At 40.8% G+C, this 18614-nt stretch overlaps 1 protein-coding gene across 3 annotated transcripts; it reads right to left on the reverse strand.

Annotated features, from left to right (window-relative positions):
* Positions 1-202: 202 nt before the first annotated feature.
* LOC133742822 (glutamate receptor 3.3) lies at positions 203-5489 on the reverse strand. Of its 3 annotated transcripts, none has more exons than XM_062170502.1 (7): positions 5331-5489; positions 4514-4878; positions 3035-4380; positions 2623-2900; positions 1575-1606; positions 1065-1471; positions 203-940 (listed from the first exon to the last, which is right to left on the reverse strand). In XM_062170502.1, the coding sequence occupies exons 2-7, from the start codon at positions 4791-4793 to the stop codon at positions 461-463; spliced, it is 2823 nt and encodes a 940-aa protein (XP_062026486.1). In that variant the 5' UTR covers positions 4794-4878; positions 5331-5489; the 3' UTR covers positions 203-460. The 3 variants fall into 3 exon arrangements, with proteins under 3 accessions (XP_062026486.1, XP_062026487.1, XP_062026485.1); XM_062170503.1 differs by lacking the exon at positions 5331-5489 and adding an exon at positions 5002-5276; XM_062170501.1 differs by lacking the exon at positions 5331-5489 and having other exon boundaries at positions 4514-5276.
* Positions 5490-18614: the final 13125 nt, after the last annotated feature.

An 18614-nucleotide genomic window follows, 5' to 3' on the forward strand; every position in this document is an offset into this window, starting at 1 on the left:
CTTAATTTCTTTTACATTCTATAACAATGTAACATCATATGAACTGCAGTCGCATAAGTCTGCACTGAGCTCATTCACCATTGCAGAACATTCTTCTCAGGATATTGGACTTCTGTTCTTTCTTTTCCTTCTAGTTCTACATCAGAATGTTCAACTTAATAACAGCAATGAGTGAAACAGGACTCAAAGCTTGTACAAACTATGAACCAAATGCCAACTTCAATTTCTTCTCTGAATGTAAAATATTTAATAATGATGGCAAATAGATAAGGCGGAGTATATATATAATTTATGCTTTACATTGGCAACTAAATTCCATAAATTCCATGAACCAATATGGTTCTAGGACAAGTTCATAGAATCGATGATTCAAAGTACACTAGCAGCTACTACTGCATAATTAGGTATGGTTAAATTATAATTACCTGTAATGATACAATTGTGATGATCAACCAATGAGTTAACTGCTAGACCTGATGTCACCCATATCAGTCATTTCTGCTTGTTTCTTCTTGGGAGTCCAACCAAACTTGCCATCCTTATCATTGTCGGATAGTGATCTAATAACTCTCCTTTTTTTACTTCCACTACCGGACTGGTCAGCCTTCTTGTCAATTAATGATAAAAATCGCCGGACTCGCCCAGATTGTGAGACACCAGGACTAGTTGAAACACTCTGCGGGGGGTCAGCACGGCGTAACTTGTTCGCAATTTGCAAAAAATATACAAGGAGAGCAATGAAGCAAGCAATTCCACATATGACAAAGAGGCCCCAAAAGCTTCTGAGTTGAAGCTGGTCTGATTCAATTTCAGTGCTCTCAAAACTGCAAGTGGTTTGCACCAACCACTTATCATGGATCCGTTGCAGATCACCATTCTCCGATAATTGTAGAATCGCAGTTGATATGTCAACAGCTAAAGGAGAGTCTCGTGGAAATGCCTATTATGGACAAGAACGTAAAGAAAGTTCAAAGTTCTGAACTACTCATCTACATTAGGCTAACATCTAAACGATCTAATGCACCTGTCTTCAGAATAATAATGCTTTAAGAACATAGACTTACAAAACCCCAGCCGCCTTTGGTGAACTCTTGACCTAGAATCCGAAATTTGCACTGTGCTGAGAGGAATAGTTCAACATACGGGCGTTCATCAACCACGGCAGCAACACCTCCCTTTTTAGGACCAAGCTGAAGTGCCTGAGCATAGGCTAGAGGAGAGGCAAGGGGAATGAGCCTGGACTTGGATATGCCGAGCTCCTCACTCAAATAATGCTCAGCAAAAGAACCCACTTGATACCCGATTGGCTCGCCACTGTTTTTCAAGCTTTCCATTCCTTTGATAGGAGAAGATAGCTGCTGCACTGTGAGGATTGATGTCAGACTAGCAGTGTAACTAGAGTTGATTATCAAAACCACAAACAGCCATATAAGTAGCACTACTCGACCAAGGGTGCTCACAGTGTTCTCTCCTGCAGATAGGGCAAAAGGACCAACTCAATTAAATAAATATGTGGAAAAAGAAACAAGCCTAGTAAGACAGAATTATGATACAAAAATCTAAGGTTAACTTACTATGGGCAAAGAATAGAGTTGAGAGGCTAAACCTGCAAGGTTAAGAAACAAGATTACATATTAGAAGCCAACTATTTTTAAAAAGCAGGAGACATCATCTCTCGTCATGTAGACCCAGATTCTGACAGACTTGGGGAACCTAAGATTAAAAGAAATAACCAAAGACAAAATAAATACATCATATTCTTGGGCCCTCTTAACAAGATGGTTCATGGACTGGGGAGAGATAGCAAGTCTATTAATTTAGCACCAGAATGTGCTCTAGACAGATACAGAGAACAGAGTCCCAGTGCAGCATGAAAGGAGATCACACAATTCTTACATAGATATACTATGAATCATACATAGAAAATTTATAGATTAAAAAGGAGCTTGGTCAAGTACGGATGTGTTTCTTCCGTCACAGTTTTTAACCACATGTTGACCTTAGCCAGATCCCATTTTAGAAAAGCTTTTGAACACAGATCCATTTCTTTTCCAGAATATTTTTAAGATTAGCTATGACAGGTTTCCTCTCAGTTATGTGACTTATGTCTACCTCTGAGGAAACCCAAAGTTGGACAACCTATTCCATGAAAAACTTTCAACAAGGAAACATTCAAAAAATGGTTCAAATACAAATTCCCTTCCTCTTTTTCACTATTGTAATCTAATTCTATGTTCCATATAGGATATTGATCTCAATTAACAACCAGTTCCCATCTCTGCATCTTTTCCAGCAGAAAATGCCATTTACATCTATTGTAACTGAGATGACAAACAATTCCTTTGCTACCTACAAAACTCGCACTATGCTGCTAGCCCAACCCTACTGTCTTCATGGTTACATGTGATATATTATGTAAACAGAAACTTAAATAAGATAGATATATGGACAAAAAACTAATGTTTAATTTAAGGCCAGATTTACCATTCTAAATCACTTTCTTCGTCACTTGGGATTAAGGTATTCAGGTGTAGATCACATTAGGAAATTAAGGGAAAACTATTGGTAAAAAGTTTGTACAAGTTAGTAATGTCCTGATGAAATTTTAACTACAGAACTTACCACAAGATGGTTATAAGTTGCTTCTTCGGTGGACCCCTGAATTCATCATTTATCCTATGCTCCAAAATCCATACAACTATACCAATAACAAAAAAGGAAGCAGCAGTGACTATCCACATGTGTGCAGTAAATGGTCGAAGGAAGGTCCAAGCACCAGAGTTCAATTTTTTAAAGGGAGCCACTACAACAAGTCCAGATGCAGCATATGGCTGTGTAAAATCCACCATCTTCGTTCGATCTGTAACAATGGCAATGTCGCCAATTGCAGCATCAAAGACCTGTAAAGCATAAGTGAGAAGATTAGTCAATGAATGCACAACACACAAACACACACACACATATCACACATGTTGACTAATGAAACTTTCCCTTTTATATTTAAATTGTAAGTAATGTAGAATTTATTACTCACCCCCGTTGTGATAGAAGTCACAAGCTCTGTGTAGTTTGGGTTTTTATGACCATCTCCAAAAGGGATAAACTTGTATGGAACAGCATATGGCAACAAGTTTACAGCGGCATTGAATACATCTATGCAGAAACCCTTGAAAGTATCAGTTCCCTGAACTGGCATTACAAACTCCCGGTAACTGACCCGAATAGGTACACCAATTCTCAATTGTATCCCATTGTTTGGGAAAACCCAGCCACGGGGCTTCAATAATGTCTCCCCTGGCCAGATAACACTATATAACTGTTGATTTGCACTTGAACGATTAGGTGGCTTTGAATAGAGAGTCTCAGGAGGTACAGTTGATAACCCAGAATAGTTGGACCAGTAACCAATTCGTCGAAACCCAGTTCCAACCACATTAATAATATCATATGCTGGAAGAGCAAGAGCCCTTTCTGAATCAAACTTAATGGGACCTGTCAAACCAACAAGGTTACTTTGCAATATGTTCTTCAACAGGAGTGGTCCATCATCAAAAATGCTCATTGCGTCAAGGTGAAGACTATCACCTTGTTCTACAGCTTTTATCCTAGAATCATTAGAGAACGAAATAACCCCACCCTGGTTGAAAAACGCATCAATAGCATGAGCTAACAGCCAAACAGAATCATAAGCATGAAGCCCATAAGTATGCAGTCCCAAAGAACCACTGGTTAGCTTGTTCCACTTAGAAAAGAAGGCCCTCTTTCTATCTGAATCTGGTGTATGTAGCCGCAAAACAAGAACTCCTTGCAGTGTATCCATGATTTCAGAAGGAAGAGGAAAAGCAGAATCTAAAACAGATGAAAGCCAATCTGTAGCTATCCATACAAAACCATCACCCATCATTTTAAGATACTGTGCCACAGCAAGAACCATGAAACCTGAATCAGGATTCACATGAAGAACTATAACGCGAGATTCCAATAAGGCAACCTTAATAAGCAGATCCATGATGGCACTCCGATTAGCTGCCGGTCCTGGGGGAATTGCCAACTTGTAGGAAATTTTACAGCGCCTTTCAGCAAGTTTATCATCTAAAGCTGATATGCCATTACGCCCATAATCATCATCTACAAAAATGGCAATAACCTCTCTCCAACCATAATGATCAACAATTTGAGCAACTGCAGTCATTTGATACAAATCACTTTGTGTTGTCCTAATAAAATATGGGAACTGAAGGGCTGAGAGAGTTGGGTCTGTGGCTGCAAATGACAATAGTGGTACTTGGAGTTCATTTGCAATGTGGGATACAATATGGGCAACCACAGAAGATTGTGGGCCTATAATGGCAACGATATCAGTCTCCATGAATTGCAAAGCTGCAATGCACATGATTAATGTCATACATAATTATCATTGATGAACTTTCTGAAACATAATCTCGACTAAGATAATCAACGGAAAAAAAACAACCAAAATCAAGGCAAAATGTTAGAAGCAAAAGTAAACTACCTTCAACCATTCCAAGAAACCCACTGCAATTGGTATTCTGAAATTTCGCAACAAGTTTGGTCCCATGGAGAATGCTGAAATTGGAGTTGACATCTTTTACCGCTTCCTCAATAGCAATCTTGGCAACCTTACCAATCGTAGAGTCATACGTGAAAAGAGCTCCAATGTTGACAGCAGCTGGTCTTGAAGAAAGATTATTACTAGACCCAAATGAGAACACCCCAAGATAAAGAAACACCAAGGGACAAACCCAGATCAAATCCATCTTAAATGACAACATCCTCACTGCACCCCCAATTGAATCATGAGCATCAAGAATTCCCCATTAAAGCTCTAAGTTTCTAATGACCACAGTATTGCAACATCTGAAAAACAAAACAATATAAGAATGAAAAAACTACATTAGAGATGCAAAACCCAATACCTTATTCTCGAAAAGTCAAAAATACCAAGGGAAACCAAGAACTACACGCTATTAGAACCTAAACCTCTAGTTTGTACAGACATAAGTTTTGCCCAGAACCCTCATTTTTCATAGTTAATTTCATTTCTTTCTTGGGTTGTTTCACACTTGATAGAATGCAATGCCAATCCAGAAGGCATATCTTGTACTGTTTAAAAGATAAATTAAAGTAACCATTAGAAACCAATCAGAATCTCTGTTTCAAGAAAAAAAAGAATAGAATAAATTTAAAGCAACCATCTTTCTAACTCTACTGACAGTCTTGAGGCTCATTGATGAAGCTAAGCATATTTATGGGGGTGACATCTGATTCAGCAAAAGAATGAAAGAAAGTAGAGAAAGAATGAGACCCACATGGCAGACGCAGCTGAAAGCCGAAACCGAGACCAAAGGAATTTCCTTTTTTGAGAAGAAAGGGTGGTGGCTACACGAACACGAACACGAACACGAACACGAACATGGGTTTGGAAGATAAAACACTGATTGGAACATTTTTTGCACGACATAAATGATCTGAAAGCGATGTTTCGCGTGATTTGAGTTTTCACTTGCTTGCTTTGCTGGGTTTAAACTGTGTAACATATGCCAATTACTTTGTCGCAATAATGGAGGTTTATGGTGACACTCACCAACTCATTGTCAAAATGGAGGTCGGAAAATACTGAACAATTTGTTTTTTTGTTTTTTTTTTTTCATTTGAAATTTTTAATTCATTAAACTTTTTTTTTTATCGGGTAGTTAGGTTAGTAACGCACACACTCATACAGTGGTATCCCAGCACCTGCACCGACATTGCGGCGAAAGCCAGACTAATCCACTGCACCGTAGACGCACGAATCCAAGGGGTCCCTCAAATCTGCTGGCCACGGGATGGAACTGAGATTCGAACGCTAGACCTGGGAGTTCCAGACTAGGTCGTTCGACCAGCACACCACACCACATGGTTTAATTCATTAAACTTAGAAATTAAAAATAAAATAAAAAAAATGAAATTCGCACTCTCAATTTTACGATCTACACTATGTTTTTTTTTTAGTATCTTAACATCACATATTCTACAACCCACATTATAAAAAGACAAAACATATACTAAAAAAAAATATAGAGTATAGATTGTAAAATAGAGAGTGTGAATTTCCCTCTCTTACAAAAAAACAGCATTTGTTTTTATCTATACTATTATTAAGAGAAGAGACTTTGTTAGCCAAAGTGGACGTGAAAAGACGACTTAATCTTTAGACCATAGATTATCTAAAAATATCTTTAATTTATTTTCCTCTAAAATCTCTCTATAACTTCCCACTTCCACAGTTCCCTATGAAGAAAAAAAATTACAAAACTCCCCACGTTTCTCCTATGATTATTTTGTTTTTGTTTTTTTCTTTCTTTTGAAAATTAAACCCACACACACAGAGTGTGTTTTTGTCTAGTAAGAAAATAGTAGAATAAGAAACTACAAACAAAAGTCTCTAATTTGTCCAAAACAAATAAAAACAAAAGTCTCTAAAGCAACCGGACTCAAAACAGTCAAAATTAAAAGCATCGAGGGGAAGACAATTTTTCCAAAACTACTCATCTCTTATCAAGTGTCCCAGATTTGTCAAAGCGTCACCACAAACTTCGCTACTCTTACAACATGCCGGAAAGCGATTGAGGAGAAGGAGATGGACACTTGAAGAATATCATGAATGACTGTTTTGAGTCTCCAGGAACATCATTGGAGCAATTAACACAATTGATGATAAGTTGAGAGTCACCTTCAACTATAATATTTGGAGACCTTTGGACTTTGCATTGATCAATCCATCACGGAGGCCAATTGCTTCTGCAATAGGAACACTAGAGCAGCCAATTATTCTAGCTCCAACAATGAGCTTCAGTTTCTATATACCAGACTTGAGCTTCCCTTTTTACTGACTACCAACACATTACTTATAAAGGTGACTCTGACTGTTTGAATTACCAAAATGGTTAACTGAGGTGGGCATGTACATGTCACATAGTGATTTATAATAATAATAAAAATTTGACAAAAATATAATTTTGTCCGACAGATATATCTTATAATATTAATTTTGAAAATATAATAATCATTCAATCACGAATTTGGCCGACTGATGGTACATGCACTGCTCTTGGTTTTGACAACAATTATCATATTGGTATTGGCATTACTAATATATTTTCAGAAGTATTTGTGCTTATGAGACATATGTGTAAACACGGGAATTTGAAAACAAATAGAATGCAGACACGTATACAAAAATAATAATAATTTAAGTGCGGGTTACAATATTTGAGTAATCATCTGATTCTATCTCCGATGGTATGCTTGACTCAAGGGTGATTGACGCTTGATCTTGAGTCGTATGATGGCCACAAGGGTTGACACGTGACAAGTGCTTTGGCTTGAGGTTGGTGGCGAACCGGCTATTTTGCAGCTTGAGGGTTCTTCACACGCTTGAAGACTTCTGAACTTTGGGAGTGATTTTTCTCTCTCTGGCTGAAGTCCTTCTCTTGATTTGAGAGGGGGTATTTATAATCTCGGCGTCTCTCTCAATTTGGAATGTCTTGATGACATGTAATTAATTGCATTTCCTTAATAGCATAATTAAATCAATCAGCCTTAAGGAATTTAGCCAATTAATTTGATGACTGATTTTCGTCTTGATTATCAATTTAAATTAATTGACATCTAATCAACGGATGACATTTAATATTTGATTTCACTCGGAGTCAATTGATTTAATTTGATTGATCCACTTTAATATCAATTGAATTAGTCGGAACAAATTTATTTATTGTCGTCGGGCCTTTCGTATGCCGCCATGCGTCGTTCTCAGAGTCCACATGGTTTTGCTGTCTCACGAGCCACACATATATTTTGTGGGACCCGCATGCCAACTAAATTTGGTTGGTCATAATTTCAAGTGTTGACTGAATTATTTAATGAAATTTATTTTCATTAAATTTTTGGTGTCTACAAATGCCTCCACTTCAAGGTGCACCGTAAACATGTTGTCACGTGTTGGAGGTGTGACTTGAAGTTTGAATTTGCTTTTCTTTTTCTTTTTTGCCTCAGTTGTGACTGCCTTTCCGTTTTAGTTTGTCACAGTGCTTCGCTTCACCTGAGCTTGCTTCTAGAATTCCAAAGTTGTAGAGATTCCCTTGAAATCTTGATTTAATTTGTAGAAATTCTCTTAAAATCACGATTTAATTTCGTAGAGATTCTCTTGAAATCTTGATTCTCGAAATCTTGATTTAATTTTGTAGAGATTCTCTTAAAATCACGATTTAATTTCGTAGAGATTATCCCGAAATCTTGATTTAATTTAGTAAATATTTTTAGGACTCCAAATGAGAAGATAGCATGGAACTCATAATATAGGAGTATATTTACTAAACAATTATGAAATGAATCATTTATTTTGGCGCCTTATGGTGGGAAAATCTTTGATTCCCTCCATATTTTCCTAGTCTCAACTAGGAATTACTTGCAGAAGAAACCCTAATTTTTTCAATATAAATAGAGGCCTTCTCAAACTTGATTGTCAAACCTGTCTTCTTCAATAACAGCGACTGTAAGGCTCGACTGCTGGCTCTCAATTCTTTTGCTTCGTTACCTTTTATCCTTGTGTTGTAGAAAAATATCAAGCAATTAAAGTGATTTATCTTTGCTTGTCTCTTTGTTAGTAATCTAGATAATCGATGCAGCCTGGGCTTACTTTTTCTCTCTCTATTTTCTGACAGGAATCTGCTGCTATTGGTGTGTTGCTTCTCCTGGGACCTTGATTTGACGCGAGTTGTTGGTAGCGGCATGGTAGGCTGCTCTGTCTTCCTCTGTTTATTAACCTTTATTTGATTATTATTTCTTTCATGCATACTGTGACTTTAGCCATGATTCCACTCTCTGACATATGAACATATATGATTATATGCACGTGCAGCCCATAGCATGATTTTTTTTTTTCGATAACAACCAAAAGCATGATTCTAGGGCTGGTCCTGGTACGGTTGCCGGATTTTTTGGCTTCAGCCGCTACTGTACCGAAAGCCTTCGGTTTCGACAATAGTAGCCGTAACCGTGCCGGACCTTTCAGTTACCGGAAGTTCAGTTTACCGATTTTAACTGTCGGTTTCGGCCGGTATTTCAAAAGTCCGATCATCGGTAAGCCAAGTGAAGGAGATGAGGATTGCAGTTTGAGGAAGAAGAAGAAACAGAAAGAAGGAAGAGTACAGAGGTGGAAGAAGAGAGAAAAGAAGAAAAAACAAAGGAGGAAGAACCGAAGAAGAAAGAGACTAGAGTTGAGGATCCCAGAGAATATAAAGAAAACTTTTGATTCTATTGTGGTGAGAGATGAAGCTGAGAGTGAGAGAAGTTTGATGAGGTCTGGGAAAGAAGAGAGAGTTCTTTGACCGGATAAAGAAGAGAGAAGATCGAGAGTTTGTGGATGAAGAAGAGAGAGAAGAAAGAATTGGATATAAATATTTAAATGTATTTTCGAGCCTCTAAATACTAATCTGGGGATGAATTATCACAAGTAAAGCTTGTGGTATAGTGGATGAGGCACGTGCTTGCACTCAAAAGGTGCAAGGTTCGAGTCCTGGGAGTGTACCAAGGTGGATTATTCCTTTCATTTTGGAATAATCACTTCACTCGGCCGGTTCGGTTTGAACCGAACCTCTGATTTAAGTGAACCGGTGCCGAGTCGGCTACGTCCACTCGGTTCGGTTGAGCCGAACAAGTTGTGGTGATCCGCATTCAGTTCCAACCGAAAAGTCCAGTTTCAGTCGGTTCGGCTTGAATCGGTCCAGTTCGGCCGGTTTTCGGCTGGTTTCGACAGGTTCGGCAAAAAGAGCCAACCCCAGATTCATCCATTTCTTAATCATTCTTGTTCACATGCCCCCTCATCTTCGTTTCTCATGACGTCACATTTTTTTTTAATGTCACACAGTTACATATGTATTTCTGAAAATTGTTTAAATATATATATATATAAATTTTTTTTTTCTCTTTCTTTTTTTTCAGGGTTTTGGTGACAATTGAAGAACTCAGACGACCTAAGTGCTTGGATTTTTCCACTTCTTGATCGTGGGAAAATCTACTCAAAGCAGTTAGGCTTTGCGTATTTGTCAGCTTACGAAGAGAAGAACGCGAACGACTTAAGTGCTTGGATTCCTCCATTTTTGTGCATGGTAGGGTCCACTAAAAGCGGTTAGGCTTTGCGTACATCGTCAGACACTCGTGATCACGCTTCTTGTCCTTTTGTGGCCATGGCTTTCTTCAAGTGCTTCAAGAAAGGGACAGTCACCATCCTCGAGGCCATCCAGAGGACACTCAAAGCGATGTCACTACTCTGCAGGTGTATCCATCATTGACTGGGCCTCAAGCAATCAACGTCCCTCCTTATGACCCTTTAGATCACATCCTCCAGTGGACTCATGTGGCACCTCGTCATCTAGCTATGTTTTGACAACAGAGGTCTGGCCACAACAAACAAAGCTCAAACGTGTTGTTGTTGAAGTCTTCGCATCATGATTAGAACAATCCTCAGATCCCATTCACGCTTCTCAGCGATCGTATATGCAACGGTTCAATGCAGTGGAGCAATGCATTTCGAGCAAATGGGGGGTTCTCTTACACAGAGTTCTACTAGGAATGGGTAGAAAATATCTTAAGTAGGAATGGCAGGCTTATTCGGGAGGCCGGTCTCTATCGAGCGATATTCGCCTCACTATTCAGCTATCACCGCGTTGCACCTGTCATACGGGCTTTCTGTGAGTATTGGTGTCCTACGACGAATACCCTCCACACTTCTGGGAAATGTCCATCTCCCTCTGGGATTTGGACCAACTTGGAGGTTTGCCCATTGCTGGACGGTTTTATGATGAGGTGGTTCCAGCTGCTGAAGAGCTTTTTGCAACAAGTAAAGGGGGTCAACAGAGCTGCCACTACTTGTTTCTCGCCTACCGCAAACTTTGCAAGGAAGGTCAAGGACAGAAAGTGAAGATAACTTCATGGATACGATACTGGTATAGAGGAGCTTTGCGCTATAAGAGGCCTCTGAACAAAAGTAGTAGGAACAAAAGAGACCCACCCCCGAATGCGTTTAACCCATCTGGCACGATCCATGAGATCCGACAACGAACTCTTGCAGACCTTGAGACGACGAAATCATTGCGAGATATTTTTGAGAGCCACCGCAATAGCTTCAAGGGTTTGACTTGGGTGTGAAGAGCTGTTCTCCATTCGTAGTTTATGATGACTTTTTTTTCTTTTTTCATTTTCCTTTATTACTTATAATAAGTCGAACTTAGACAGTCATAACTTATTAAGGAAATAAAGTACTTTTCTATTTATTTACTTTATGAATGGCAAACAAACCCTCTATTTTTTATTTGATGTGACTGAACTTGAGATTGTTATTCCTAAGCTGCCTACGTATCCTTCCAATGAAGGAATCAAGTCATCACGTAATTCAAGGGTTTATGGAGGATGATGATAATTTTTTTTTTGTGTCCTTATTTTGCTTGAGCCGCCCTTTCGGGTTTTCAACTCAACGGACTTTTTTTTTTTTGGTGCCATGTGCAGTTTAAGCTCGTACTGGCTAGGAGCGTCTTCTTACTTTCTTCAAGAGTAGTACCTCTTAAGGAACTTTCCATTTATGGGGCCAATTCTCAGGCCATCTTCAGCCACAATGAAGAGAACGTCAACTTTCCACAAGGCGTAACTTGATGTTCTCTTCATCAGTCAGTCCTTCTTGCAAAGAAATCCTCAGAGATGGAATTTGTTTCTCCAAAGGTAAGACAACTTCAATACCATATACAAGGGAGTAAGGTGTAGCTTTCGTGGGAGTTCTATATGTCGTTCTATAGGCTCAGAGCGCCTCGCCCATTCTTTCAAGTCAATCCTTTTTTGTTTTGCTGACAACCTTCTTCAAAATATTACACAATGTCTTGTTGAAGGCTTCAGCCAACCCATTAGCTGGGACGTTGTACATAGAAGAAAAGTGCAGCTTGAAGTAATATTTCTCACAGAGTTTCTCCATGGCACTATTGAAAAAGTATTTGGCATTGTCTATGATGATGCAACGTGGAACACCATATCGTTGAATGATATTCCCTTTGATGAAGTCTACAACATTTTCTTTCTTTATTTCCTTAAGTGGCACCACCTCTGCCCACTTTGAAAGGAATCCGTAGTCGCTAGAATGTATGAGTGACCGGCGGAGGATTTTGGAGTGATGGGGGTCCTACAGCATTAAGTCCCTACACATCGAAGGGGTAGGAAGCAATCGTTGGATGCAATGGCTCTAGTGGTTGATGGATGAAGTTTGCATGAAACTGGCAATCTTTAACCATGGTGGGCCAATAGTAACCCATCCTCTTCACTTGAAAATGGAGCTTAGGAACTGACTGGTGAGCTCCACATACTCCTAAATGAACTTCCTCCATAGCCTTAGCCGCTTCCTCTTTCCCCAGACATCTAAGGAGCAATTCATCGAATGATAGTCGATAAAGAATCTCCTTGTAGTAGAAGAAGCGTGGTACTCTTCATCTTATGTCCGAGCGTTGCTTTGGGTAATCAGAAAGCTTATTTCGCTCTAGGTAATCAATCTACGGGTACCTCCAGTCATCAACATCAATCACGTAAATAGAGACAACATTGGAGTCCTCATGCCAAAGCTCAGAGATTGTCGGTACAACCCACCGTTGGCAGATTGGAAGGTGTATGATTTCATCATCTGATAATGCCAAAGCTGCTGCTAAGTTGGCCAAGGTGTCTTCCATTTTATTTTATTTTCTTTTCTTGGCACATACGTTAGTGTGACGGCATCAAAACCCTTTAAGAGTTGTGTGGCGAGCTGAAAATAAGGAACTAAATCCTCTTTCTTCACTTCATAGATAGTTAGTAATTGATCAACTACTAACTTCGAGTCTCCATACACCTCTAGATTTGAGATTTTCATTTCAGCTGCGGTTTGTAGTCCCATAATTAGCACTTGGTACTCAGCAACATTATTGGAGCATAGTTCACCAAGAGTAAAGGCATAAGGCAATATCTTCCTTTGTGGAGAAATGAAGACCATACCAGCTCCTGCCCCATCTGCTCGTGAAGACCCATCAAAGAACATTTGCCAAGCAGGGAGGACCTCTGTATTAAAGACTTCTTCATCCGGCAAGTCATCTGAAATCTCTCAATCTGCAGGGATAGGATGGTCCGTTAGGAAATCAGCAAATGCTTGTCCTTTAACCGTTTTGGCCGGTATGTAGATGATTTCATATTGATTGAGGAGTAGTGCCCATTTTGTCATTCGCCCTGTTAAGACTGGTTGCGACATAACAAATTTGACTGGGTCAGCTCGCGCGTGCCACTAGATGCACTGTGTAAGCTTGCATGTAATGTCTTAACTTTTGGATGGTGAAAGACGAGTGCGAGACAGATTTTCTCTATCGGTGGATAGTTCAATTCCGGTCCTGTGAGAGTTCTACTCAAGTAATACAACGCCTTCTCCTTCTTTTCTTCATTTTCTTGGGCTTGGAGTGCTCTGAGTGATCGCTCTTGAGCGGCGATGTAGAGGATAAGTGGCTTCCCAAGGATGGGTGCACCTAACACTGGAGGGTTTGCCAAGTATTTCTTTATGCTTTCAAAGGCGTTATGGCAAACTTCATCCCATACGAAAGGCACATCATTCTTCAAAAGTCGACTAAAAGGCTAACAACGGCCTGCGATGTTCGATATGAACCGTCTGATGAAGGCGAGTCGTCCTTGGAGACTTTTTTACTCGCGTAGATTTCTTGGCTCAGGCATGTCTTGAATGGCCTTAATCTTTGAATTATCCACTTCAATGTCATGATGTTTCACAATGAATCCAAGAAATTTACCTGAACTGACGCCAAAAGCACATTTAAGAGGGTTCATTTTAAGCTGGTACTTGCGTAGTCTATCGAACACCCTTCTTAGGTCTTGCAAGTGATCTGTCCTTTTTTTTTACTTGACCACTAAATCGTCAACATAACATTCCACATACTTGTGAAGCATGTCTCCGAAGATTTTCTGCATAGCACGTTGACATGTTGCACCGGCATTTTTCAATCTGAATGGCATGACCTTGTAGCAATAAATGCCATTAGGAGTGCGAAATGCAGTAAGCTCTTCATCCTCTAAGGCCATCCTTATTTTATTGTATCCAGATGACCCATCCATGAAGGATAAAGCTTCATGCCCTGTTGTTGCATCCACCATGAGTTCAATGACGGGCAAAGGGAAGTCATCCTTTGAACATGCGTCATTTAAGTCGCAGAAGTCCACACATACACGGAGTTGTCCGTTCTTCTTCTTGACATGAACAATGTTTGCAATCCACTTAGGATATTGAACCTCTCTAATGAAACCTGCAGCAATCAACTTATCAACTTCAACTTCAATTTGAGGAAGGAGTTCTGTTCGAAAGCGTCGTTGTTTTGCTTGATCGGTCGAGCCTCAGGTTTAACTACGAGACAATGAACCGCTACCTTTGGGTCAAGGCCAGACATTTCTTTGTACGTTCATGCAAAGACGTCTTTATATTCAAGTAGCATATCATAGTATTCCTTTTCTTCTTCGGGACTCAGCGAAGCGCTCATAAAGATAGGCCTTGGATCTTCCTCAGTTCCCAAATTGAGCTCTTTAAGCTCGTCGACAGTAGCTTGCCCCCCGTCTTCATGTTCTGGAGGACCTTCATCTACTTCATCCTCGGAATGATCATGGTCATCTTCTTCGAAAGCCTCTGTTTCTGCTACCGTGGTATGATAGGCAGACTGAACAATCTCAGCTTCGCCATTGCCATCAACATTACCCGTTCTGACTTGGCCAATGAGTACGATGGTGTGCTCCTTCACTTTGAGTTGTTCGCTTGAGCTCACCTCTAACACAGAGTGTCACTTCATGCATGATGGGATGAGACTTCAGATCTCTTTGTAGTATCCTCTCAAGTGCGGACTTTCGAGGGGCTAACTCAGATTTCTTATTTTCTTAATTGGAAGATGACAACCTATTGAGCACGGAAGCTCGAGTGGTCGTTTGGGTGATGCGATTGAAAACTGAGATTCGGCTTGTTGATGTATCGACACGGTCAAATACAGAAACTCGAGGCGCCAACTCATCAACTTGTTCAGGCACCGTAGCTTGAGAATTAGGATGAATGCGATCAAATGCCGAAACGCGAGAGGCATATTTAGATTTCTGAATCTCTTCTTCTATTACTTCAACACTGATGTGTTGCGTGCTTGCCTTCGCAACTTTTCTTCTTCCTGAAATTTTGATTGGTTTGCCTGGTACAAAACCAAGACCTGCTTTAGTAGGGTCAGCTGTGCATCCTTGCTCTCTCAACCTCCTTTGAGATTCATTAAGTTCATGCACCTTTTAACCAGGGATGACTTGGTCACCTTCCTTATTTGACAAACCGAAGTCATATCCGGCCTTTGCTAGCAGCTTAGAAGCGTTAGGGTTGAATCCTTCCTTTGTCATTTTGTCAGGAAGTGTCCCATGCTCTGTCTTGCCTTGAATCAGTTTGACAAACCCCTTTAGCGGCTACTTGGTTGGAGTTCCGTTGCTCAACTTCGTCAACGGTATGGTCGATGTTTCTTTTAGTAATTCTACGTCCTTCTCATCTAACTTTCGCGGACGTTCTTGCTCATTTGCCTCCACAAAAAGAGATTCCCCTTCTTTTCGCTTAAACTTTGGCATAGGGCTGGCAATTTGGGCCAAAGCAACCGAACCAACCGAAATTCGAGCCGGCCCTAACCGATTTGGGCCGAAGATTCTGCTTACCGAATTTTCGGCTCGGCTGAGCAGTACTGCAAGTCAGCTTCGGCTCGGTTACGGTATGCAAATCCTCATACTGTCGCTATACCGTACCGATCGTATATAACCGAAACGTATACAACCGAATAGTATACAAAATGTTTAAAACTTGGTAAGAGATATGAGTCGAACCCCTAACCTCCTGCACAAGATCTCTACCTCTTAGCCACTAGAGCACATGCTGCTCTTACTATATTATGCACAAACTTTATATTTATTCCCTCATACACCACAGAATTAAAACAAAACAAGTTCAACTGGATTTGCCCTCATTCATCGTGTTTTTTTTCTTCACTTTATTTTCTCATCTTCTTTCCTCCTCCTCTTCTTATTTCCAGTTCCATCATCATCTTCTTCTTTTTGTTTGATTGCCACACAACTCGCAACCTGCAAAGTTCCACGTCCCCCATCATCTTCTTCTTTTTAGTAAATAAATCCATTGCCACAAGCTCTCAATTCAATTCAACCCCAAAACCCCCAATTTCACGATTCAATTTCTTCTTCAAATCGATCAATAACCCTAATTTTCAATCCAACCCCCAAAACCCAACTCGATTCCCTTCTGACCCGATTTGCAATATTCCTCCCAATCAGACCCAGAATGATGACGATGGAGATTGGGGTAATCTGGAGGAAGAGATTAAGGTAAACTGGAGGAAGAGCTCCGTGTTTCTAATTTCAATTAGGGCATATGCAGATGGAGGAAAGTGTGATCAAGACTATGATCTGTGTTATCTTAGTGGCGGAGCCTAATTTCAAGATCCGGCAAATTCTCCGAATTTAAGCCGAACTTCGAACCGAAATTCGGTATACCGATCTGTTGGTAACCGTCGATGGCGACTTAGTTTTGGTTGCAGATTTGGGAAACCGACCAACTTCGATCAGTACCCGGTTGACGAAATTTGTCAGCGACCTAGGCATGATGTTTACAGCGGACCCTCCTTCTACAAGCATGCGGTTTAGCTTTTGATCTCGCACGTACCCTGTCACGAAGAGAGGTCTATTGTGCGGCTTAGAGCCTAACTGAAGGTCTTCATCTGTAAAGTGAATGGCGTCACAATCTACAACACAAGTGACGCATTCCTTTGGCTTCACCTCATTAATCTTTGTGGAGTACTTACATATGTCGATCAGCACCTGTACCAATGCACATCTTGCCGATTTTGGTAATTGTAGTAGATCAGAGATGCTAAACTGCAGTGGTAGGTCTTCCAGCTACTTCAACACCTCGTTCTCCTCTGACTTTTGGTTCATAGTGACAGTGCTTGACTTTTGGTTCAACACCGGCGCCTTTTCCCTCCCGGGATCAGCAATGGTAACCACGTCCCCGGCAGTAGTTTGCTCGCTCTGAGTAACGGGGGCGTCAGGATCAAGGTTCCCATACCCTTCATTAGGAATCTCGAGAAGAAATTCTTCAGTTGAGCGACCCATAGCCTTCGACGCCAGGTCAACGTCAATGTGAAGGGTATCCTCTCCTTGGCTCATAAGCATGTCCATCAACTTGTTGTCATTCATCTTGTCGTCCTCCTTACCTTTACGGGGTTTCCTCTTCGGCACTTTCACTATAAACAATTTGAAAGGTCAGTTAAACATAGGTGAGATAAATTTTTTTTTTTTTTTTTTTTTTTGACAGAAAAACTAGCCTCACCGGGTAGTCTTCCTATGCCTAGCCTATCTATATATGGAGTACCGAATGAACCTATACGAGCTTCTCTCTTCTTCACTTCACACGGCGTATACCCGGGCTATCCGTTTTCTTTCGACCTCCGACAATGAGTACGATTGATGCCCAATGGCCTGAAACGTACCCGTTAAGTGCCATTTCTTATTTCTAATCTGCCATTGCCCTCCAGCGAGAAATACTTTGTTCCTCCACTTCTTACTTTGGGAGGTGGTCATGTCGGTAACTAGAGGCTCATAGTCCCGAGCGGCAAACGTCACCGTACCTTGACAAAACTGTTTCCTCGAGTATAAAACCCGGTACATGGCTCGGAATTCGTTGATGGTGGGCCACCCTTGCTAGCACAAGTCCCACATTGCCATCATACTCAAAATTTGTCGCCAGGCATTCGGAGTCAATTGCCCGGGTGACAGTTCAGCATCCTCAAGAGATATTGTAGGCACCGGGGCAGCAGTAAGGACAACCCTTGGTAGAATTGGTTCTCATGCAGCGCCACCCATCCCAGAGGCAGATTCGCTGCAATCTCTCCAGCCTTTAGAGGCCTGAGTTCTACCACGTCAGGTATTCCCCATTTCAGCCTCATCGTAGTGATCTCCTTCATTTTCATACTTCTCCCGGGCTCGTCGCACACAGTCCCGTCCACTAGCGTGTATCTCGGTTTAGGTATGCCCTCGGGAATGGCTACCGTGACTCCTTGCGCCTCCGCCCCAGAATCATCCTTGTTGTCATCTCCATCAGTACTCTCACTACTCTCCGAAAACACCTCAGTCGAAGATCCAGTATTCTCTGCCAACCCCATACGGGTACTACGGCCGGCCAGGTATCGATCAATATCCGCTTCTGCTTGTCTCGTGGAGGACTGGTAGGACAATCCAGCGTCCCCAGCCTTGGTTTCTGATTCCATCCTAGAACTACGTTAACCCGAGCTCCAAATTCGCTATCTGGAATAAGAAACACAAGGGTCAGCCTAGGAATTCAGATCTACGGTCTTGTTGAAGCACGAATTGTTCCCCACTTCAAAACCCAGAAAACTAAACAAACCCAGAAAGCTACAGAAAAATATAAAAAACCAAACCCTAGAAAAGCCCGATGTTTCCCCCACGCACTACTT

Source organism: Rosa rugosa, chromosome 4 (genome assembly GCF_958449725.1).
Source record: "Rosa rugosa chromosome 4, drRosRugo1.1, whole genome shotgun sequence".
Classification (NCBI taxonomy): Eukaryota; Viridiplantae; Streptophyta; class Magnoliopsida; order Rosales; family Rosaceae; genus Rosa; species Rosa rugosa.